The sequence below is a fragment of the Antechinus flavipes genome, chromosome 1 (assembly GCF_016432865.1).
Source record: "Antechinus flavipes isolate AdamAnt ecotype Samford, QLD, Australia chromosome 1, AdamAnt_v2, whole genome shotgun sequence".
Lineage (NCBI taxonomy): Eukaryota > Metazoa > Chordata > Mammalia > Dasyuromorphia > Dasyuridae > Antechinus > Antechinus flavipes.
Window position 1 is genome coordinate 160,357,386 of NC_067398.1, and position 26,364 is coordinate 160,383,749.

A 26,364-nucleotide genomic window follows, 5' to 3' on the forward strand; every position below is an offset into this window, starting at 1 on the left:
AGGAGATAGAAAGTTATACATGGGAAACCACTCTGGCTGTTATATAAAACATGGGAAAGGGAGGAGTTTCAAAGCAATTTGGAAAGAACCATACTGTGAAGAGCTTTTTTAAAGGCCAAAAAGAAGAGTTGTATTTTACTTTAGAGGCAATTAGGAACTATTAAAGATTTACAGGCAGGAGAGTGACATGGTCAGACTTCGGTTTGAGCAATTTCTGCTTGATAGCTATGTGGACATGGACTGGAGAAAGGAAGAATGGAGGCACAGAGACTGATTAGGGGATTGTTGAAGTAAAAAAACTGAAGTGAGGTGAAGGGAAGGGTGGCAACATGAGTGGGAAGAAAAGGAAAGATGGGAGATATAGTATAGAGATAGAACCAACAAGAAGTAGCAACAGATTGGTGTTGGGGTAGGGGAGAGAAAGAAGAAAGTTGAGGATAACTCTGAGGAAGTAAAACTGGATGAATAAAAGGATGGGGACACCCTTGCTGTGGGCAACTTGGTGGGCCTGGAGTTAGGAAAATTTGAGTTCAAATTTGACCTCCGACACTCTCTACTGTGTGACCCTAGGCAAGTCACTTAAACCTGTTTGCCTCACTTTCCTGATTTATAAATTGACCTAAAGAAGGAAATGGCAAACCACTCCACTATCTTTGTCAAGACGACTCCTAGTGGAGTCCTGAAAAGTCATACGGAAATGACTGAACGGCATCATTGACAAAAATGCAGAAGTTAGAAGCAGAGTGGCATTTATTCAATTATTCAACAAACAATGAGACAAATCTCACAATTTTGGCTTAGGCCAGCTCCTCATGTGCAAAATGTTTATTCTTTTACATTCCTTTACTTCTAAATTTTTTTTTGCAAATACTGTTTCACCTGAGAAATATTTCCAGTCTCAGAAAAAAATAAAAATCTGTTTTTGTTTCTAAATGAATTCCTTAAAGAAAATCCATAAATTCTATTTGAGGATTTACTTTGAAATGTATGAGATGTAAATAAAAGCAAACACCATTTCCTTCCCTCTCTTCTTCATTCCTAAATATGGAAAACTTGTAAAACTTGCTTTCTGCAGTTTGAAGTGGTCATGACTTATACTTGATTCATATATTCAGAGATTCCTATAATTGGTTTGAGGGGCCTGATGACAATTAATTTTCCATAAGTTTGATAACTTGTTAAACAAAAAAGGATTGGGTAAATTAAAAGGTTGCATTTAACTAGCTCACTCTAATTTAGGTCCTAATGAGCTTGTATCAGGGAAACAACTGTTTTGCTTTCTCTTTGTCTTTAAAAATTAAAGGACTCAAAGATGCATACATTATTTTAAAAATGTTATATAATCATGTAAGATAAGGGATAGGAAAGGAGAAGTACAGAGATGCCTTGGCATAAAAGGCTTCCTACCACCTCCTCTTTTGCCTCAGAAGATAACTAGTTTGATTTTCATTATACAGAAGAAAATTTAGTTAAAGCTGAGGGGAATAGTGTGTGTGGAATGAAGAAATGAATGCTGGACTGCCCAAGATTACATTGTATCAGAGAAGGATTTGAGTCTAGGTCCTCTGATTCCAGCTCCAGTTTTTTTCCTGTGTCATTTAGGTCTTGTAGAGGCTGCCCTAATTCCAAAACAACTCTACAGTTTATGCTTTCAGTGATACTGAGAAAGTAGCAGGATCTTTGGGAGACAAGGTCACTGCCCTGCAGAAAGGCACTAGTGATAAAGTGGATGGAGTTCCAGACATGGAGTCAGGAAGACTCTTCCTGAGATCAAATTAAGTCTCAGACACTCACTAACTGTGTGATCCTGACCCAAATCACTTAAGCCTGTTTACCTCAGTTTCCTCATCCATATAATGAGCTAAAAAGAAGAAAATGGCAAAAACTACTCCACTATCTTTGCCAAGAAAATCCCAAATGGGATCACAAAGAGTCTGATCCTACTGAATAACAACAATAATATACACAAGGAAAGAAATTGGCTTTGTACTGAGTGGGCATTTAACAAATGTTTGTTAAGTTGTCTCAAATTGACTAGAGCAAGAACATACCCAGCTGTTGTCCATGGATTTTTCCACCACTGCCACTTCACCAAACATACCTGACCTCATCTTAATATAATTTTAAGAAAATTGGAAGCCCTGTGCCACTACTGACTTTCCTCATGATCAGGCAAATAAGAGCTGCGAAAGAGCAGGTTTAGGATGCAAAATGTGAACCCAGCCTTCAGCTTTTCCTGTGTTCCTTCTATCATGTGGCAAATATATGGGCCAGAGCTTCAGCTACATTGAGACTCAGTTTGAACAGTGCATGTTTTAGAGACTGAGTTATGTGACTCTTGCCAGCTTGCTTCTGACTACAACTAAGTGGAATTAAGTTAGTTACCCCATTGAAACAGCTGTCTCTCTCCTAAACAGCTGTAAGTCCCTAATGATCTCCTTAAAGAAAAGGGGAAAAAAGTGACTTTTTTTGTCCTCCTACTTCTGGATCTCTGCAGTGTTTGGGGAGGCAGCTAGGTGGTATAGTGGATTGAGAATTGGACATGGAGACATGAATTCAAATGCCATCTCAGATAGGTACTGGTTGCATGAGCCTGAGTAAGTCATATAACTTCAACTTCCTCATGTGTAAAATGGGATCCTAATAGCTACTTCCTAGGGTTATTGTGAGGATCAAATGAGATAACATGTAAAACCACTTTGCAAACTTTAAAGAGCTAAAGAAATGTTAGCTATAATTATTTGACACTATTGATAACCCCCCTCCTTCTTAGCCCTGTCTCTTCCTTATCTATTTCAGCAGGAAGAGCTACCCAGGTATATTTTGCATGGTTTTCCTATCAAATGGTTTGCATTTGACACATTCATATGTTTTCCTAACTTCCTAAATATGATTTTCTGTGCCTCCTTTCCTGGTTCCCTATACCTCTGTTTTTTAATACATGTGTCTTCCCCAGGTGAGGTTCTGTCTTTGACAGTTTTTTCTTTATATATTCTCATCCATTTCCATGACTTCATTTTAGCATTTTTATGTAAGTGATTCAAATCTGTAGTCCCCTCCTCAGCTTTCCCTGGAGTTCAATATTTATACCTGCAGGCTAGATATCACTATTTGGATGTTTGGCCAACACCTCAAATTAAACCTATCCAAAACTGAATTCATTATCTTTCCTCACATAATCTACTCCTCCCTCTCTGATAAGACAATAAATAACTTAGAATTCTAACCGAAGGGTCATCTTTGACTCTTCTTTCTCTCTTACCCACCTCACCCACATCTAGTTAGTGACTAAGACCTATTAATTCTACATTAACAATAGATCTCAGATCCAGTTTATCTGGATCCTGCTTCAGGCCTTCATCTCTTCTTTTGTAGACTATTGAAATGGCCTTCTGTAGAAGTGACACCTACTACTAATTTGGTGCCATTGCACAGCTAGAAATTTACATACCATATATGGCCTAAGAAGACTGGAAAGTCCCTGTCAAATAGGCTAGTTTAGCCCAACAAGGCAATGAGATTTAATTGATCCAGAGGGCTAAAGCTAGAAGGACTGACACAGCTTCCCTTGTCAGCTGAAGCATAAAAACCTAGTGCATGAATAATTGGGATATCTCAGGCTTGCTGGACTTACCATAATCATAAGCATATACCCTTCTGACTGGGGTTGCCAACAAATATAGGGACAAGAGGACTTATATCTAACATTTGTAGCAATGAGTCAATGCTGTGACTTTGCTGGTTTTTCTTTCAGTACTAATGAATACCCTTTCTTTTGTTAAAGTATGTCGTAGAAGTATGTCGTAAGTCTGAACCAATGAAGAAGCCAAAGTCTGACTCAAAACTCTTAGAATTTTTGACTATTCTTTGATTCATCTTTTACACCATTACTCATGTAATCTTCTGCTCTGATAACATTATTCTTTTCCAAATGCTTCTGTGACTTCCTATTACAATTAAAGTGTATAAAATCCTTATTCTGGCATTCAAGTTCCTCCATAAGTTGGTTCTAACTTACTTTTCCAACTTTATTTTATACTACTCCTATTTATCTGTTCTATATTGTAGCCAAAAAGAACTTAATAATAATACCCTTTCTCATGCTATTCTATCCTCTCTCCTTTCCCCAACTCTTACTTACTCAAGACTCAAATGAGGGACTACATACTTTTTCAAGGTGTTACATAATTGAAAAACAAAAATGAAATATGCCTCTTCTCCAAGAATATATATTCCATCATGGGGAAAAAAATGTAGATTTAATTGTCACCTTGCATATTCTGGTCCTCAACTGCCTCCCTTTGTCATATGTATTAAATTTTACCCTTTAAGAGAGGTAAAATATCCCCAAGGGGAGTTGGAGGGTGGGGAGGAGTCCATTTTCTCTGCTATTGACTCCAATACCCACTAATGGTTTTCCTCCAATTTTAGGAGTTCCTTTAGGACCAGTTCAATTTAACCACTTAACAGATTAGCTTTTATAAAGGAATATTTATTTCAAAACTATGATTTAAAAAAAAACCCATAAATTTCCTCCCAGCAACTGGGAGCATAATACCCTCCTATACCACCTCAGACTCTAAGGATGGGGAAGAGAATAGGTTCACAGCTTAATGCGGTTCCAACTATAAAAACACTTTTAGACTGACTCTCTGGTACCCTGGATTCTCAGGGCTCCCTCAGAGCTGTATGTAACATTTAGTCTAGAATCTTGAATTCAGAGACATTATGGCTCAAGTCTGGGTCCAATAGAGATTCCACAATCACATCTAAAACTGGAAGGACAAAGAAAACAAGAGTAAAATGCTAATCTACAGTGCCTAAAGTGGGCAGCTAGGCAGCCTAGTGGGAAAGAGGTCCCCTTCTACCCACATGATAGTCAAATATAGGATGTTTCCTAAAAGCAGGGCCCTAGGGTCTACCTTGTGAGTGTCTCCATGTTAGGTGAATTGGGCATGCTCAGAGCATTAAATAAGTAAAGACAAAATATACACAACGTAAATGGGAGGACAGGCAAGAAGGGTGATCAGGAGAAGTTTCATGTAGGAGATGATTCTGAAGTTGAGCTTTGAATAAGCTATTTTAGAAAGAGGAGATGAAAAGGGAGTTTACTCTAGGCCTAGGAGATAGCCTATGTAAAGACACAAAGATGGAAAATGACAAATTAGTGTGTAATCACAGTTTCTAGCCTGGAGCATGACTCCTAATTGACAGAATGATAACTCAATGCTACTACCTGGGAAAGGAGCTGAGTCTAGGAGAAAAGACACACTCTTCATCCCTATTCAATCAGAAAAGAGGCCCTGGATTTCATCCAAGGAAAAATTTCCCAATTTCTCAAAGGAGGCAAACAGGAAATCAGGGACATGTGAAGGCCCTGGCTTCCTCTCGTGTTCTTCAAGAGAGTCTTCTCATTCTCCTACTTAGAGCTGGTCCCAAACAGAGTCTGAAACCTCATTAAATCTCCATCTCAAAGCAGGAATAGTCTCTCTCTTTTCCAAAATTTTTGCATTAATTCCTCCCCTCATGAAGTCTCTCAGTGTTGTCATCATTCTCTCAACCCTTGGAAGAATTAGGAGAATCCTATGTAAAGTATCCCAAGTTTAAAAACCTATATTACACAAGGAATGTAAGTATACAATGCAAGTAATAATAGCTAACATTTATATAGCATTTACTCTGTGCCAGGCACTGTGCTAAGTACTTAACAATTACTATCTCATGTGATGGGAATCAAACAATTACTATCTCATTTGATTCCCATCACCATGGAAGGTAGATGCTATTTATCTCCATTTTATAGTTGAGGAAACTGAGGCAAACAGATTAAATACCTTGTTCAGAGATAATCACCTAGGAAGTATCTGAATCTGGATTTGAATTCAGTTCTTCCTGACTCCAGAGTAAGCTCTCTATCTACTATGTAACCAAGCTGCCAATTGTATAATTGGTCTGGAAAAGTAGGCTTGATGTAGTATGAAAGATTTAAAATGTCAAATAAAAGAGTTTGCTTTGTAATCTAGATGGCATTGTGTCTTAGAGTCACTAGAGTTTTTTGAGCAAGAGAGTGATATAATCATACCTGTGCTTTAGCAATGTCATGTTAGCAGCCATGTGGAAGATGAATTAGAAGGGATAGACTGGAATTAGGGTACCCAATTAGAAGAATGTCTAAGCATAATATGAGGAGAAAGAGAGACAAAGACAAAGGCAGAGACAGAGACAGAGAGAGATAGACAGACCTACCAGAATGGTAGAGGGTAGGTGGATAGATGATCTAGAAAGGTGGATAATCTAGAAACTCCCTTTTCTCAGGTTTCTCACAAAACATTGCCAAGTGAAATATTTGTATACATGCTATTTCTCCTCATTGATTTATAGGTAAAAACATGAAAACAGGGTATCTGCTTATCTACATATCTCAAGTGCCTATCATGGTATCTTACATGTAGCAGGCAAGAGATGTTTGTTGAAATAAATGGATATTTACAGTTGTCAGCATCGTCTGTAAATCCTGATGTCAGTTCAGCATCATTCTGAGACCTCACTATCCTAGGTTTCTGGATTCCTACACAAAAAGTTTCCTTGAGTTTAAACATATGGTGCAGAACTCATAAAGCCAAGTTCTGCCTGTGTATAAATCATTGACTTGTAGTTACCTAAACATACTAGAGGGAACATTATCTCTTTTAGGTTGCTAAAGGTCTCATGTAACACCTTGGGTGCTAGCTATGGTCACTAAAAAGAGAGCCCAACTGGTGTCAGTGCACTTCAAATGAAGACTTTTAAAGCTAAGTAAAGGGGCTCAGTGGATGGAGCACCAACTCTGGAATCAAGAGGCCTTCAATTCAAATGTAATTTCAGGCACTTGACATTTAACTAGTTATGTGATCCTAGGCAAGAAACTTAACCCCAACTGCCTCACCATAAAAAAAAAAAAAAAAGTGAGGTAAAAGCATGCTGGGTCTGGGCCCAACTCACCAGCTCTTTGATGAGGATAATGGGAGGAGCTGGAGATTAGCGTTGTTGAGCTTGGCTAACATCATCAGTTAACTACAGAATCATGAACAGAAATAATCCATACTTCCTACTTCTTAGTTACATAACAGAACTGGTATCCAGTTCTTTTTTTATTCAGAAAAAGTCACAATGAAACAGTTGGCTATATAACCCACATCAGCATAGGGAAGACAGGGAAGTCTGCTGATACCGAACACTGGGTTGGGTAAGATCATACCTCAGGAACTTTTAAATGCCCAGGGAGGGGCTCTGCATCAAGACAAAACGAGGTCCCAGGTCATGCAGGGTACTCCAAACTCTTACTGGGACACGACTCTTGAGAGGTTTTTTCAACTCTCTGTTTCAGCTGTGTTTCAACTGGGTAGAACTACTACCCAGTTCTAGGTCAAAGATCTGGGGTTGATGAGAAACAGACCTGTGCATGAAGCTGACATTCTCGGATAAGGAGGCCCTGATCCGTATGCTGAGGAAGAAGGAAGTTGAGAAGCCAGCAGCAACAGCATCTTGTTCACCTTAAAAAGTCATAGCCAGGACAGAAATTTCAGACCAAAGGGGAACCTTGAATTATGTCATTTTAAACCTGTGCAACTTCTTAGCTAACTGATAAAGCCGGGGTCTAGCAGCATTTTACTGCTCCTCTGACAAAAACCCAGGTCAGAACTTATAGATCTCAAACCATGGAAATAGCAATTGGAATTTATCCTAAATCAGCGCTGAAAAGCTTGCAGGTCTCCAAACTGAAATGATGGAATATCCACAATACTCGATATCCCAAAAAGCAGCATTAATACCTAGCCAAATCTTCCTTCCAAAAATGTTGCAGAGTCCAGCCTAACATCAGATCCAAAGAGAATGGGCAAACATAAGAAGAACTCCACTATAATGAGGGTTATTTATTTTGTCAGAGTCACTCAAGAATTAACACAGAAGAGAATGACTCCAAAGCTTCTATGAGTAAGACCTCAGAGAAAACACAAGTTAGGCACAAATTCAACTAGAAACCCTAGAAGAAATTAAGTAATAGTTAAAAAAAGAGAAAGAGAGTTAAATTTTTTTCTGTAAATAAAATTTATGTACTAGAAGAAAAAACTAGAAAAGAAATGAGAGTTTTAGAAGAAAGAATTTAAAAGGGCATTAATAGCTTTGCACAAAAAGTACAAAACATTGCCCAAGGAACAAACTTCTTGAAAATTGGAATAAACCAAACAGAAGCCAGTAACTTCATGAAGTGATAAGAAATATCAAAGTCAAAAAAAATAAGGAAATATATATCATATCAAAAATAACTGAGCTGGAAAGCATATAAAGAAGAAAAAATTTAAGAATTATCCAGATATCTGAATACCATGGGAAAGAAAAATAGCATAGGCATTATATTTCAAGAAATCTTAAAACTTCCCAGAACTCTTAGAACCGAGGGCACAGTGGAAATAGAATCCTTAAGTTACCTCTTGAAAAAAACTCTAAAAATCCTCAGAACAGCCAAAATCCAGAGATTTTAAGCCAAAAGAAAAAAAATAATAGCATGCAGCCAGAAAAAAAAAATCCAAGGACCAAAGAACCACAGTCAGAATCAACTACAATTTAGCAACCATCATTATATAGTAGTAGAGAGCTTGAAATATGTTTTTTCTAGAAGGCAAAAGACATTGACTTATCAAGAATAACTTTTCCAGAAAAACTGACACATAATGCTACAAGGGGAGAAATAAGCTTTTAAATAAAGGAAATTCAAGCATTCCAATGAAAAGATCAGAACTATGTATAAATTTTGAAATTTTAACACAGTAATTAAGAAAAACTTAAAAGTAAACATAAATGAATAATGATCATTGGCAAAACAAGGATATACTGTTTACAGTAGAATATATAGGAAAATGATGCATGTGTTTCCTCTGAGTCCTAATTATCATCAGCGATCACAGAGGAAGTCTAAACAAGCCATGGAAATAGTTCTGCTATGTCTTGATCTTTAGAGAAAAATGGGAAGTGAATAGAAGAGGAATACATTGGAAGGGAAAAGGATGAAAAGGGGTTAGGGAAAATTATCTCGTACAATTAAGCACAAATAAGATATTTATACAAATAAAGAAAAGGGGTTGAATAATAGCTGATACTTCACCCTCACTTTTATCTGAACTAGTTAAAGGAATACTACACATACACACACAGAGTTGGTACAGAAATACATTTGACAGAGAAATATGAGGAAAAGAGAGGAAAGTAAGAGAGAGAAATAGAGAATAGATTGAGAGAGTAATTCTAAGCAAAATAAACTGAGGATTTACAAAAATATAACTTTTCAAGTGGCAAATAATGGGAATCTGAGGGTTGCTTATGAATTGGGGAATGGATAAGCAAGCTATATTTGGGGGTGTTTGTCCTTTGTTTTTGAAGAGGACAATACAATGATGTCTCAACTTGCACAAAGGGGTTAGCCTCACTTATTCAGTCATTGAATTCCAGTGGCCAGACAAAAGTCAAAACAAGTGGCGGTGGCCTTCCATGTAATGGATGACTTTGGCGTCTTGAATGTCCAGACAAGCTCTAAGAGCACTGTAGCATCTGCTAAAGCTCCCTTTGTGGCTGCTGGAACAAATGGTCTCATCCAATTATTACGCCCAGGAGAAAGTCTTCATATGCTAAGGGTAGATACCACTCTAACTCACCAGCGGGTTTGAGGCCTCTTTTTTGGTTGGTCTCAACCTGGTTTAGCCTGTTTGCCAAGATGGTGTTACTAGGATGTGGCTCCTGCACATGCTACAGATTCTTGGAGCCCTGAAAAGGTCTCAGCAAGCCCACACACCAAAGATGCTAGTGTAAGAGATGATGAAGGAGGTGATTTCAGAGAAACTTGGGAAGACTTGTATACACTGAAGCAGTGAAGTGAACAGAATCAGGAGATCGTTTATGCAATGATAGCAATATGGTAAACATAAATATTTAGGAACTCTTATCAATGTAATGACCAGCCACAGTACCAAAAGGCTCATGATGAAACAAGCTATCTACTTCCTGAAAGGTGAAGGACCCAGAGTGCACAATGAAATAAACAAATATGCATACTTATATATGTATATATACATATAAATATAAATAAGTAAGTATATTTATATACACACACAAGTATATATTTGGTATAGCCAATGTGGAAATTTGTAGTGGGGTTTGTTTTACTTAGTTCCCAAGGGAGAGGAGTTGAGGTGGTAAGAGGGTAAGAAAGAAATTTTTAAAAAAATCAATAAGCATTTATTAAGTTTCTTTTATGCGTCAGACACTGTACTGGGAATACACAGAAAGGCAAAAAATGTCTTTGAGAAGCTCTTAATCTAACGGAATATACAACATGCAAACAGCTATGTAAAAACAAACTACATACAGGATAGACAAGAAGTAATCAAGAGAGAGAAGAATTAACTATATAGTTGCTTAAATCATATTGCTAATATATACCATATCCATACATTATATTATATAGGAATTGATTTATGAAAGAGAGGTCTTTTTTCTCTATGTGTAATTTATATCTTGTGTTTAAATATGTACAGGTAACATATCTTGGGAAAGAGCTCTGTAAGTACATTACTGAAGAAGTGCCTATAATTACAGAACCAAATGTAGTGTTGCAAGAAAACCAGCCCTGTCTGTCAGGTATGTTTATACCAACACCCTAGTTTTCAGTAGATTAAATATGCAAGACATGTTTTCAAAGACCTCAATTTCAACTATAGCCTTTTCTATGCAAATCTGTTTTATTATTCATAGTTTCTTTCCTTGAAAGAATTTTGCTGAAGTTCTCTCATTTAGGGATTCTTGACATTTTTTTTTTTTTTTGGTCATGACCCCCCCTTGGCAGTCTGGTGAAACCTATGGATACTATCTCAGAATAATTTTAATTAAATTTTCTTTTTCTAATTATGAAACATTTCTTGTTTTTTTCCCCTTCAAGTTCCCTCAAACTGGGAAGAAGGGGGAAATTTATAAGCTGTATAGTCAAGCAAAAGGAATTCCTATATCAGTCATGTCCAAAAATAGTTTTCTCATTGTGCATTTGAAGTTTATAATCTCTGTGCAGTTTTTACTATAGGTTCTCTGGAAACATCCTGGATTATTATGGTGATTAAATTTCTTAAGTCTTACATGTTTTTACGATACTGTTGTTATGATATAAATTGCTTTCCAGGTCCTGCTCACTTTATTCTGGATCAGTTCATGCAAATTTTATCAGGTTTCTTTGAAATAGTTTCTTTCATTATTTTTTCCAGCACAAGAGTATTATTTGTAACAAACTGCATAAAACGCAATACACTATTACAAATTACTCTTCTAATCTATTTGTTATTATCATCACAACTTACAGTCTAGTTAGTACCCCTACTCTGATTTCACTTTCCTCCCTTCATAGTTTTCATTCTAGTTGACCAGTTCAGCTGTACACTATCCTTTACTCTTGAATCTTTTGCATCTTTGTTAGTCAAAAATTTATTAAGGTTTATTTTATGCTCAAAACTATGCTAAGTACTTTGAATATAAAATTCCTGACTTCAAGGAATTTACATTATAATAAGAAAGAAAACAAAAATTGTTGTGACCAGCGCAACACAAATGGGCTAGTGGCAGTTGAAAATAAGAAGACTGGGTTGCTGATAATTCAACAGAGGTGTTTATTAAGAGAAATCATGCTGTTTACATATCTTAAAACCATATGTTATTATGAAAAGCATTGTTCTGTGATCAATCCTGGTTTCTATTTTCTAATTTCTCTGACACATGTTGTTAGTTCCTAGGGATGCAATCTTATATAAAGTTCATAGTGCTCCAGTAATTGTGCCAAGACCTTATGTTTTCTCATGATTTCAAGCTTAAATGCACCCTTGATTACTCTTAGGAGGAGGGGAACATCCCAGTTACCAAAGTTTCTAGCTTCCTGGGAGTTCTCTACAATAAATAATGATATACACACAGAGACAGAATAAACAGAAAATAATCTCAAAGGGAAAGCACTAGCACTCGGGTGTTTGGGGAAGGATCTCCTCCTATCACTGCTTGTGCCTTGCCAAAGCCCAAACTTGAGTTAACTCTACTATATTCTTTCTCCATTCCTACTCATATGTTGTTGAACAGTGGTCACACAATCATTTCAATTAGTTCTACTACAAAAATATTTTACTTCATAAGATTGTTGTGAGGATGAAATGAACTATATGTAATACACTTTGAAATACCATGCCAATTTTGGATTTCTCCCTGGCCTTACTACAATAGACTTTTAGTTGATCTTCCTGCTTTCAGTTTCTTCCTCTCTTCAATCCATCTTCCATATAGCTGCCAAATCATTATTCCTAAGGCAAATGCCTTTTGCCATCTTACTCAAATTAATTTCTTACTTCATCAGTTTCTTATTGCCTCTAGGCCACAATATAAATCCTTTAATCTGGCATTTAAAGGATTATATATTCTGTCCCCCATCTAACTTTGCAGACATTATTTCACATTATTCTTTTTCATATACTGTATATTTCAGCTAATCTTGTTAACTGAAATTCGTATTCCATCTCTCACTTCCATGCCCTTGTATGGGCTGCTCTCTATGCCTAGAATACACTCCTTCCTCACCCATGTCCCTTAGAATTCTTAGCTTCTTTCAAGACAGCTCATCATCTCTTCAGTAATGTATTTCTTGATGCCCCCGGTTGTTAGTGCTTTCTCCCATCTCAAATTATTTTATTTTTGCTTATCTATTTAAATGTTACATCCTTTCAAAAGAATGCAAGTTTCTTATGGAAATGAATTATTTCATTATTCATATCCCTGATAGGTGCTTGATAAATTTGTGACAAGTTTAAAGCAAAGTACTACTGTATTTTGGCTGTACTTCTTGGCTCCTGACTTTGCAAGTCAGATGGAATTAACCAAATCTTAGGAGCAGAACTTACCATATTGTTCACCAGTAAGCAGAAAATCACTCCTTGCCAGAATTATAGTCCATTCTCTAATTCTGGCAACTGTGAAGATAAAGGCCTCTATAGATTTTAGAAAATCAAAACTGTATTACATCACTTTTTTTCTTTCTCAATCCAACAATGATATCTTGCTAACTCCTCTTTATTTAGTATCTCTACCATGTCATAGTCTTAGAGAGCTTGGGAGGGGAGAAAAATAAACTGGGCAGCAAATAATTTATTGGACAATGACTTTTACTTCATCCTCAGAACTTCCCTAATTCCATTGTTTTTCTTCTGACAACTAAAGAATTGGAAATTAGCTATACTACCCCTTCTGCTGCCAACATGAGCTGTTTCCTGTCGTGATTATCTTAAAAAAAAAAATCCCAATTCTCCCTTTCAGATGTTTCAGGAAATGTTAATGCTAATTCGAGATTTGTGGGGGTGACATTGTGCTAACCAGATTCAGATGCTCTTAGTAACTTTGTCTATGCTGAGGAATTTACAAGCAGATCCCAGCTGGCATTCTGGAGGCTTTGGGCAGGAATTCTGCTATAACTCCTTTGATTTGGGTTTCATATTTATTTGATCGTTTTGAGGTGCCTGACAGAAATCCAAGGACTCAGAAAGTTGGAAAAATTTTAAATCTTTAATCATGTTGTAAAAAAGGAATGTGGGAAGCATTTGGAGGTGACTTTTGCTCTCTCCCTTTTCTATAAGAAAATATTGTCAAGTAATATAGAATAATCAGAAAGATTTAGTATCAGATCCTTGACTGTGGAGCATATACAGTATCATACGTTAGCAGAAATTTTAAAAGAAAAATGCTTCAAGGTGGCCATTCACATCAGGAAGATTATCAGCCTTTTCCTTTCACTTACCATTGATATATTAGCAGGTTTGTAACCCAGATGTGAGGTGATAAGGGCCTCAACAAGTGTGATAGCATTTACAAAGGTGAAATCAACAGGTAAAAGATTGGATACTACTCTCCTCCTTACACCCCCCACCCCATACATATACACAATCATTCTTTGAGGGAATAAAAAGAAAAACAATAGCCACAGTAATTACATCTGATAGCATATAATATGCTGAGCAGTCGTAATCACACCTCTCTGAAAAGAAGACAGAATTTTACCAGTTGTCCTAAGATGGGTCATTACAATTAATCAGAATTTTGCTGCCTTTTATTGATGTTTTTGTTTACACTATGAGTTTTTGTATATATTTTTCTCTTGGTTCTACTTACTTTGCTCTGAATCTTTAGATATTTCTGTATTTCTCTGAGTTCCTCATAGTCATGCTTCTTAGGATATAATAATATTCCATTAAATTCACACATCATCATTTGTTCAGTGGTTCTCTAGTCAATACCCACTTTTCCCCCCAGTTTTTTGCTACCAAAAAAGTGCTTCCATGAGTAATTTCATACATATGTGACCTTTCTGTGCTTAATCACTTAAGGATACATGTTCAGTAGTGCTATCTTTGGATCAAGGAGAATGCATAATTAAGTTGTATTTCTCATTTTTTTTTAAGTTTAGAAAAATTCACAGCTTCATCAATAATGACTTAGGGCCTGTCTTCTCATGGTCCCTTCCAACATTGATTCTTTTTTGTCTTTGATTTTTTTCATATTAAAGCTTTCTGATTTTATGTAATTCATCTATTTTGTCTTTTACTATCTCTTTTGTATTGTTTGAATAAGAATTTCCTGTCAGGCATAGTTTCTAAAGGTAGTTCCTCTTCTCTAATTATTTTTTATGCTGTGACCTTTTACTTAGGTCACATATCTATTTGAAGCTTATTGTCACATATGGCGAAAACTTAATTTCCCAGCAGTTGTTGCTTTTCCTTCAGTAATTTGTATTCTTGATCTTAACAGAGTGGCCATGCTTCTAAGACATAAAAGAAAGCCTCCCCAGACTTATCAAAATGGAAGACTACTCCCTATTTCTAGTGATTCATGTGAGCATAATTAATACTTCCAGAAGAAACTTTAAAAGTATCCTGGCTACACTTACAAAGTCTTAGGCAAGACATTATTGAACACAGGGACACAGAACATGTTTTCTTCGATATTATCTGTGGTGTTCTTTTTCTTCTTTCAAATAAATATAATAATGGTTCTCTCTGGGGGAGGTTTTCTGGAGGCAGCCTTAGTTGTAGTTGAAAGTAATAATCATCCAAAATGCAGCCAGCTGATAAAAATGCAAACGTTTATTTTCTCCTTCCAAAATAGCTCGGTTAGTTGAGGCCTATCTCTCTGCTTAGTTCCAAGAGCTGTTGAAGCTTTGTCCTTTGCTTCTGCCTCTGTTTTCTTCAGCCTCCAATTCAGCTCCAAGATGAATCTGTCTTGCCTCCGAAAAAGGGCTTCTGGTTCTCAGTCTCCCAGGGTGCTCTGTGTCTGTCCCAGAGTGTTCCTCTCCAATCTAATTCAGCTGAACTCTCTCTAACCCGAAGTAACTCTCTAACCCGAAGCTAAGAGCCTCTTTATATATGATTTCCCAAAGGTTGACTCCTCCTTCTGGAGGCACACCCAAGGGAGGTGTGAATTCACAAAGTTTACTTTGTGAATCTCCCATACTTGTGAACTGCAATGAGTACTGGTGTGAACACAAGCATTGTATCAATTAGTTCTACTTAGTACCTTGTTTCAGGTTCTGGCCCAAAATATCTCCTTGTAAGATTAGATTAAGGATACTGAACCATGCTAAATTAGATAATTATTGTCTCTATCAACTCTAATGACTTAACAATTTGTAAAGATTCCAACAATTATCCACTGAAAACAAGACATGAAGAAGAGAAAAATTGATTTGAGAAATGGATAACTGCCAAAAAGGTAGTATCTAAGAATAAGATTGTTACTTCCGAACCATAGCTTAAAATATGTGGATGACATACTCCCAGCCAGAAATAAAGTATACCCATAAAGGCAATTAACTCTCTAACCATAGGTATCTCTTGGGGTTGGTTCTGTGCTGGGCCTTCTCTTCTCTCTTTCTACTATTTCATTTGATAATCTCACCAGCTCCTATAGATTTAATTATCATCTCTGTGATGATGATTCTCAGCCCCCATATCTAAGCTGTTGATTTCACCTCTGCAACTTCTCTTGTATATGCCCTCTTCTCTTTTCTGACACTACCATCACTCTGGTTCAAGCCCTCATCACCTCACACCTGGATTACTGCATTAATCTGCAGGCAGATTTGCCTGCCTTGAGTCTCTCCCCACTCCAATCCATCCTCCAGCCACCAAAGTGATTTTCCTAAAGTACAAGTCTGATCATGTCACTCCTCTGTGTAACAAACTCCAGTGGCTCGCTATTACCTCCAGGAATATAAAAACAAAATGCTTTGTTTGGCATTCAAAACCCTTCATAACCTACTCCCCTCCTATCTTTCCAGTCCAGTCTTATTCTTTACTCTCTGCTACATACTCTGATTCAATGACACTAGCTTCTTGGATGTTCTGTAAACAAGATGTTCCATCTCTCCATTCTGGGCATTTCCTTAGTTGTTTCCCATATTGGAATACTCTCTCTGTTCAACTCTTCCTTTTGCCTTCTGTGGCTTCCTTTAACTCCCAACTAAAATTCCATCTTTTACTGGAAGCCTTTTCTAATCTTTCTTAATTACCTTCCTTCTGTTCATAATTTCCTATTTATCCTATATATGCCAACTTTGTATATATTTCACTTGTTTGTTGTTTCCCCTCTCCCATCAGATTATAAATTTTAGAGGTTAGGGACTGTCTTTGCCTCTTTTTGCATTCCTAATGTTTGACACAGTGCCTGGTACTTAATAGGCACTTAAAATGTTTATTGATAGAATTTATTTGCCATATGTCTTACAAATTAATTAAAAAGGCTTTAAACTAAAAAGGAGGGGGAAGGGAGAAAATGTCTTTAAATATCTATCAAGCTAGATGTATTAAAGAATAACTATGGAATGAAGAATAGCAGTTCAAATATCCAGAAATTCATAGGAGGTAAAATTCAAGAAATGAACAACTAGTGAAACCCATGACCTCAAATATCTATATACAAATGCCCAACATTTAAGGTAACAAAACAGAAGAACCAGAAGTCCTAACATTGAGAGTCAAATTTGACCTCAGTTGACATCATGGAGATTTAGTAAGGTAAAACCCACAATTGAAATGTCTTTGGATAGGTATATCTTATTCAAAAGAAACAGAATAGATAAGAGGATAGGAGGAACATTTCATATTAAGAAGTCGTATTCATGTGAAACAATACAGAAATCAGAGGAGCAAAGCATAGCATTTGGAGGAAGCTCAATGAAGGGAGAAGCAGAAGAAATTTTGTGATCAGATATTACCATAAATTTCTGAATCAGAAAGAAGAAATAGATGGATTGGGGAAGTAGACTATAAAGCTGGCAGAAGAAACATGATATAGTACTGATGGAAGATTTCAATTATCCAGACCTTTGCTAGAATTCTCTATCTTTTAAACAGAGCAGCTAATAACTTTTTGTCTTGCCTTAGTGATCATTTCATGCTTCAAAAGGAAAAAAAAAATACTAGCAAGGAGAAATTTTATCCTGGAGCTCATTCCATGAAGGACTTGGTTGCTGGATGGGAAATGAAGGGAATGATGGGAGGAAGTGATCCCTCCATACTCAGAAGAGGGCAGTTCTGGGGATAATCTGATATACACCCTTGCTTCTAGGAAAGAAAATTTCAAAGAATGTAGAGGAAAGATAAATAGTATCTTATATACCAAAATTTCATAGGGTAATGTGCAAGAGAAATGGGAAACTCAGAATTAAATTCAGGAGACCTAAGGGAACCATTCCCTTACTCAGAATTTATGATTCTTCAGACCATTGAGGTGTGTCATAAAATTGTGAGTTAGAATTATTAACTTTCAGAAATTTCATATAAGCAGTTTGGCAACAGTGGTAGGGGTGGTGGTGGTGGTGATTGTAGTAGTAAGTGGTAAGGACAGTGGTGGTGATAGTAGTAGTACTATTGCTACTACCCATCTGAAAGATATGTATATTATGGCCATGTGTATAATAAGAACTAGAGTAACATTGTGAAACATTGTGATGTTTTAATATTATAGTGGCTTTCTGTTAGACATTTTTCCTTTCATGTTTAATTTGTCATGAACTTTCCCATAAAAACTCTTTATTTCTCATACAGACTAAAGGGGGAAAATTCCCAATCTCTCCAAAATTCTATCAGCCTTTCAAGATACATTAAAAATGTCTACCATACAAAGCTGCTGAATGAAAATATTCTATTAAGAAAGAGCATTTTCCATCCATTTACTTGGGAAAGCATCTTTGTATATTTATGTGCATTGTCACCATGGTTTCCAGGCACTCAAACACATTACCTTCAATTTATTCACCTGTGAGGGAAACACACTTCTCTTGTATTGTTTCTCTTCTAGAACTGGCATTTAATGTACACTAATTATGACATTTTTTTGATGGGGACACATCATGTGAATACATTTGAAAGCAGAACGATCTTTTCCAAGAAAGATAGAGCCATCCTTTTCACAGAGATGGTTCATGACCCAGTGGCATGCTATTGTAAATCAACATCTTTGAAGAAAAACTTTTCTTCACTTAGTACTGCCATTTTAATTTATTTTCCTTAGTAAATTTTCTTTTGTACTGTAACTATAACATGCAAATCAGCATATCTCTCTATTTCATGAGACTGAATACTCCCCAACATCTAAGCATCACAAACTAAAGGAAAAAGTATTCTTACAATCCTGATCCCTGGCCACAGTGTGTTATTTAAATTCATATTTATTATGCATGCTACTCTGGCTATTTTGTTTTTAAAATTTTTAAATTTATTTAAAAATACTCTTGTTAAAATTCTGTTGTCCTAATTCATAAAGTACGGGGAACCTTATTTAATAGTTTCTTTTTTATTTAATCTTATCCAATATGGCTGTTATTGTTTGTTCAAAAAGAAAATTTCCAAAATATAACCTGAAAGTTTGCTCTATGAAACAGAACTATCCATTTCCTCTACAACTTAAAAGACCATCTTTCTGGATGGAAATTTTCTGAGATCAGAAGAGTAAGGATTCAAATATAAATATAAGAGCCAATTCTATTTGACTGGTTTCAGTAGAATTTTCACCATACATGTGCTTTTCTAGTGTCTTAAGATTTTCTAGCTTCCTTCAAGTCTAAACTTAAATTATACCTGCTGATGGAGGCCTTTCCTAGTCCCTATCCTTTTCATCCCTAGTGACTTCCTCTGAGATACCTTCTATATAATTTGAAATTTTCTTTTAAGGTATCATAGTTATTTACATATTGTCTTCTCCATTAGACTGTAAGCTTGTTAAGAGCAGGGAATGTTTTTGCCTTTCTTTGAATCCCCAGTACAGAGCATAATATCTGGCATATGGCAAGTGCCAGATAAATGCCCATGTCTGACTGAACAGCCCCATGAAATAAATCCAGATTAAATTTTCATTTTAGTTCTTCAGATCAGCCACTTAACTCTTCATCACTAAAGATATCTCCCAGAATACCTTTCTCCAAAAGGACAGTAAATTTTCTATTAGAGAAACCACAATAGACTATTTTCTCCAATGTGATTTGGGAGGTTGTATTTTGTAACCATCTGTCGAAATAATTGTCAAACATTTTGCCTTGGACTAGAATTGCATTCCTGACTATAAATGGATTTGTGTATGCATATACATATGTATGTATTTTTCACTTAGAATAGTGAATAAAAGTTCATTCTGAAATCATAATAAAAATATAGCCTATCCAAAGTTCTTTGAAACAATTTCAAGCCATGTGAATTGAATTAATATAGTTAATAGATTCATAATGTTTCAGGGATAACACAGAATCATAGATTTAGAGCAGGAAAGAACCTTAGAGTTTATGACGTCTGCCCTACCCTCTTTTACAGATGAGAAAACAGAATCTTAAAATGATTAGATGACTTACTCAAGATCATTTAACAAGTGACAGGGCTAGAATTCAAATCTGGGCAACTATAATTCCAAAATCAGTGATCTCTTCCCTATACTACACTATCACACATTTAAAACTAGCCCAGATTTTCTTTTTAATTTTTGTGACATTAAGGCAAAAGGGGAAAAAAGAATTATAAAAAACAGAAGGCTCATAAATTAGAAGTTAAATTAATCTTGCTTTTGGCATTATTAATTTAGTCATTTAAAAAAGTTAATGTAAATAAGAAGATAATTGTATAGTAATATAAGGACCTATGATTTTATTGATACAGAGAACTCTTAAATGAGGAAATTGGCTCTACCAATGCAAGTTGACACCTTTTCTTCATCTCATAGACTTAGAACACTGAAAAATCAAATAGCTTACCCAAGATCACACAGTCAATATATATGGGGTAAACTTGAACCCAGGTGTTCCTGACTTTTGAAGCTGCCTCTCCTAGTAATATTCTTTTGACTAATAATGCAAATTGGGCAATCAGTCTTGAGTAGTCCTTTATAGGATAACCAGGACATGAGAACACAATGGCTTCTTCTCCCTACATTTGAGTCAGGCACATACAAGAAGTGACACACCTGTCAGCTTGTGTCCTTTCAGTGGAGTTCCATTATTTCTGTACAGTCAGATGGCTTAATTTTGCAGTAACAAAGAAGTAACAAAATTAACTGCTTAGAAATCATACAGCCAGTGACTATAAAGAATGCTTCCCCCAGAGAAGTTACCACCTCCTTGATCCAAGCAGAATATGCATGGAACTGAGAGAAGGTTCTTCCCCTTTGGAGCCCTTTCCCCAGATTCTGGAAGCTAACAGATTTATTGTCACAAACGTAACAGTTAATGTCCTTGGCTACAGTATTCATAAAGATTTGTTATCGGTTTGGGTTTGGTGTGGACTTTTCTGAAATTTCGGCCCTAGAGAGTGGCTTGAATCACTGAGAGGTTAGTCGCAAATCAGAGGCAGAATAGGAGCCGGTGTGCTCCTGAATACAATGCCAGTTCTGTACTCTTTACATCACATTTGTTTAGGTCTACAAATACATATATAAAGATAGCTTGGCATTTCTTCAGGGCCACTGGAGACCACTTTTTGCCCCAAAAGAGTTCTCCCTAACCTTCCCACTTCAACCTATTTCATTACAATAGGTTTTTAAAAAATTAGATTATTATAATCCCCCCCTTTTTTTAACAAGGAAAGTAACTGTCTCAGTGATTTTCTTGGGGTCACATTGCTAGGAAATATTAAAGGCTCAATTCAGACAAATGTGTCCTAGCCCCAAACTCAGTGTCCCTTCCACCAAACTCACTGCTTCTTTATATAATAAATGTTCTATTTCCTAGAGTTACAGGGTTAACAAATGCTTGCCTGCCCACAGTCTTTTCCATTTTATTTATCTTCTAAAACATCACATTTTGGGTCTGTCTGCTCTATTTTCAACTTAACATCAGTTGGAAAAGCAGGCATGTTGCTCCCTTTGGAGCTCCTGCCTACTGTTTTGTACCTTGGTTAGTGATGTTCTCTATGTGAACAGCATGATAATGATTTATTGTTAGAAACAAAAACAGACTGCTTAGGTGCTCTTGAACTTCATTTACAAGGGGTTTTGTGTGTCCTCATTTAGTTGTATTTGAAAATACAACTTTGATGGATTGTTACTATACTCGCTACCCCTTTGATTCTCCTTGGTACATAGTAACTTCTAGCTCTAACTCCTACATTGGAGATGGATAAAGCCTTTATTTTGCCCTTTCACATACCACATAACTGGAGAATGTTATTTGTCCATGGTGACAGAATCAGAATGACAGAATTTCAGTTTGAAACAAGGGCCTCTTAACCTGTTCTGTGTTGTTCCCTTTGGCAGTCTGGTGAAAACTATATATTCCTTTTCCAGAATAATGTTTTTAGGACCAAAAATTAAAACATAGGATTACAAAGGAAACTAATTATTTTGAAATAAGGCTAGGTAGTACAGTGGATAGAGAGCCTAGCCTGAAGTCAGGGAGACCTGAGTTCAAATCCAGCCTTAAACACTTACTAGCTGAGTGACCCTAGACAAATCACTTAATCCTGTTTGCCTTAGTTTCCTCACCTGTAAAATGAGCTAAAAAAGGAAATGGAAAACTACTTAAGTATTTTTGTCCAAAAGAAGCCCAGATGGGGTCACAAAAAATCAGATATGACTGAAACAACTGAACAACAAGAAAAGTTATCACAATATTTAAAAAAAAATTTTGTGGTCCCCTAGTGAAAAACCTTTGGTTTAAAGGAACCTCAGCAGCTGTTTGGTCCAACCCCATACTACAAAGGAATCCCTACTATAGCAGAGTTGACAAGTGGGCAACCTTTGCTTGATGACTTCCAATGATAAAGAGTACACTATGTCCAGTAGCAGTCCATTCCACTTATGGTACAACTGCAATTGTCAGAAAGTTTTTCTAACATTAATTCTAAGTTAGCTTCTCTGTGATATGTACCCTAGTTCTACTTTCTGGAACCAAAGAGAACATGCCTTATCTCTCTTCCACATAATAAAGCCAGCTATCATGTCCCATCTGTGTCTTCTCTAGTCTAAATGTCCCTCACCCCTTCAACAGATTTTCATATCACATAGACTCAATTCTCTTCAATATATTGGTTCAAGGTAATGGCCTTTTAAAGTATAGGTGTTTTGAACTGAACAGAGCTAATAATCTTTGTTCCTGCAAACTGTACCTTCCCTTTTAAAAATAATATTTTATTTTTTCCAATTACATGTAAAGACAATTTTTAACATTCTTTTTATAAAGTTTGAGTTGTCCACTCTTTTCCCTAAAAAAGTAAGAATTTTAATTAGGCTATGTATTGCAATCATATAAAATATATTTCCATATTGATCATGTCGTAAAAGAAGAAACAAACCAAAAGGGAAAAAATAATTTGAAAAATAAAATAAAAATAGTATGATTCGATCTGCATTCAAATTTCATCAGTTCTTTCTCTGAATATGAATAGCATTTTCCATTAAAGTCCTTTGGAATTGCCTTGGATCATTGTATTGCTGAAAAGAATTAAAATACCATAGTGGAAGATCAGGGAACATTGAAATCAGTGTACTCATCATTTCTTATAGCACAATAGTATTCCATTACATTCATATACCACAACTTGTTCAGCCATTCCCCAATCGATGGGCATCCCATCAATTTCCAATTCTTTGACACCACAAAAAGAGCTTTTATAAATATTTTTGTACATGTAAGTCCTTTTTTTAATGATCTTTTTGGGATACAAACCTAGTAATGGTATTGCTGGATGAAAGAGTATGCACATTTTGATAGTCCTTTGGCATACTGCTCTCCAGAATGGTTGGGTCTGTCCACAACTCCACCAATAATACATTAAAGTATGCTTTTCTTAATAAGCCTCGAGGTCATAATAGTTATTTTGGCTACTAAATCCTATTAGTGACTCATATTTAACTTCCATTAATCCATTAAACCCCCAGATCTTTTTCAGCAAAGTAATATCTCACCAGACCTCCCCCATCTTTTTTTTTTGTGATGTTGATATTTTTACCTTAGTCATAGCTTCCACAAACATTGTAGTTATGCTAAGTATCAACTAGTTATTCTGTCTCTTAAGATGAGATGACTCTTATTCCATAGTCATTAGTTATTTTTACTATCCTCTAAATAAACCAAAAGGTTCTATGGCATGCCTGCATCTACAATATTGTAATATCTAATTCAAGAAAGAAAAAAGCCAGCCTTCTTTGCAAATGCTGGCATTTCCTTAACATTCTAATTAATGTTTCTTCTGTCCTGGATTTATCAGAGAGAAGAAAATCAAATGATATCAAATATAGGAAAGATAGTTATTACTACTGATATTATTAAAAAGAAATAGGAATAATAATAACTATTAATAAGCTTTGATGTCTGAGTTTATATCAGTAAAGTATCTCCCCATTTTCTAGATTCTAAGAGTCTCATTCGTTTGATAAGCATTTATTAAGGGCCTACTTTGGGCCAGGACATGCTTGTATTTGTAAAATCAGTCAGTCACTAATTCATTGATTTCTGGATTTGTGAATTCAGTGGCTTTGGGGTTTAATCCACAAAATTTATGGCACTCAAAATCAGTCAGCCTCTAAGAAAATAATTGCCAATATTTCTTATAATAAATAATATTATCTATAATATTAGCAGTAACATCCTATTTGTTTCCAAAGATCCAAAATGCTTTTGGAACAACTTCTCATATAGTTTGATTAACATCCAATTAAGAAGTCATTAATTTTTTAGAAGTCACTTTGGCAGGGTAAAGAGAATTTTATTCTAGGAAGTCTGAAAAGAGAACCTTGCTGAGTTGCTGATATTTGTATATATTATGTGAAGTAGGTGCAATATTGTGTGCAAGTAGGGTGATACTGGAAGAAATGCTGTTGCAGGACTAAAGTCTGGGGTACTGCAGCCTTCTGCCATCTGATCCAGTACACTAGGTATCTCCTGCCTCTAACTCACTATTATCCTTGTTGTTTTTTGGTTATTTTCAGTCATGTCCAACTCATTGTGGCCCCATTTGAGGTTTTCTTGGTAAAGATACAGGAATGGTTTGCCATTTCCTTCTTTACCTCATTTTATAGATCAGCAAATTGAGGCAAACATTGTAAAGTGACTCGCTCAGTATTACACAACTAGAAAGTGCCTGAAGCTGGATTTACACTCAGGAAGAACATCCTTCCTGATTCCAGATCCTATCCATTCCTTAACCATTGCTCACCAAGCTGCCCTGTTATCCTTAAGAATCCTCAACTCCATGTGAGAGTAGCTATAATTGATCAGCCCCCAACTTAGTTCCTGAACTCATCATTCTTGGAATTTTGTTTTTAGATTCATAAACTGCTTGCTGACACTAAATGCAATATTTGCATGATACTTGTTATATTACGAAGAATTTTTTTTCCAAGGTAACTCATGATTCCTATAAGAATAGTCAAAATTGTCTTGACAAACAAGGCTTTGAGTTAGGATGGCCTAGATTTGAGTCTTGGTTTAGATACTTAACTTTGTTTCTCTGGGTAAATCAATGACCCTCATTTTCCTCACTTGTGAAACAGGGATAATATGAGAATCAAATGAGATAATATGTGTTGAGCATTTTGCAAATCTTGAAGTGCTCTGTAAATGTCAGTTTTTAATCATCATTATTACTATTCATCAACTGAATTGGATCCCTTCCAAAAGTCATTTTTAAAAGAAAATGTTAGGAAGGAAAAAATCAAACAATTTGAGGGCTTTGGAAAATTCATTTCAATGATCATAGAATAAGAACTATGAATCAGAGTACTGGAAAGAACATAGGACTTCAGATCAGAAGAACCGAATTCTAGTTCCAGTCTTTCTACTTGTTATTCGTGGAACATGAATAAGTCAGTGTTTCTAGGTCCCAGCTTTATCATCCATAAAATGAAGGAGCTAGTCTAGATGATTTCAAATGTCCCCTTCAGCAATATATCATGTGATGCTTAATAATGGCCTCTAGTTAAATCATTTGGCCCTGGATTTGAATCTCAAATTCAAAGCCCTTTGAGCCCTTTGACACAATGCTATTATTCTCTTATTGGGTAGGTATCTTTTATATTCTTTTTCCAATACAGAGCATAGATTTAACAAAGTCACACATATTCCTTAGACATAATTAATCGTTATCAGAATAGATAACAGAATTTTTATTTTTAGGAGGATGAAATCTCTGACCATGACAATACTAGCATTACTCTGCCTAGATGTCTGGCTAATCCTAGATTATGGGTTTTTACACATTCTAATTTATAACTTGAGGGGAAACTCAGTGATACAGAATAGAGGGTAGAGGTGGTATGTGCTTGCCAACACAAACCTGATTTAGCCTAATGTCAAGAAACTAGTTGGAATTTATTTTCAAAAGTCTTGTGCCAGCATTTAAAAATGTTCTGGGAGAAGAATTCGACTCCGTTTGAAACAGCTTTTGGGAAAGATTGTTTGAGAGATAATCTGTAAGAGAAGCCAAATTGTGAACTCAAACTGGTAAAGAGAGACATATTTGTCTAAATAAAGTTATACTTCACTAGCAGCTTCTAGCAGCAAGTAATAAAAGGAAAAGGATGTTTCATACTTCAAAAAGTTATTCCCTGATTGGAAAAAAGTAATCTTCTTTATTATACATGTTCAGCATAGAGAGAGAATTAGAAGATGTCCACTTCTGCCATGAGGAAGGATCTTTTTTGTTTTATTGTTTTTTTTTTGTTATTGTTTTTGTTTTGAGGAAGGATCTTTAAGGGAAATGATACCCACAGGGAATCATTTCAGCAGGAGACTGTCAGGGAAGGCAAGCCTTCTTGCTTAGGCTGACGTTGTAGAATTAGCAG

At 35.9% G+C, this 26,364-nt stretch overlaps 1 protein-coding gene across 1 annotated transcript in view; it reads left to right on the plus strand.

Moving 5' to 3' along the window:
* Positions 1–26,364, plus strand: part of ANKRD31 (ankyrin repeat domain 31) — a 187,962-nt gene that overhangs the window by 158,923 nt on the left and 2,675 nt on the right. Inside the window, exon 24 of the mRNA XM_051971339.1 lies at positions 10,569–10,671. Within this exon, the coding sequence (XP_051827299.1) occupies positions 10,569–10,671 (103 nt within the window). The remainder of the gene's footprint in view (positions 1–10,568; positions 10,672–26,364) is intronic.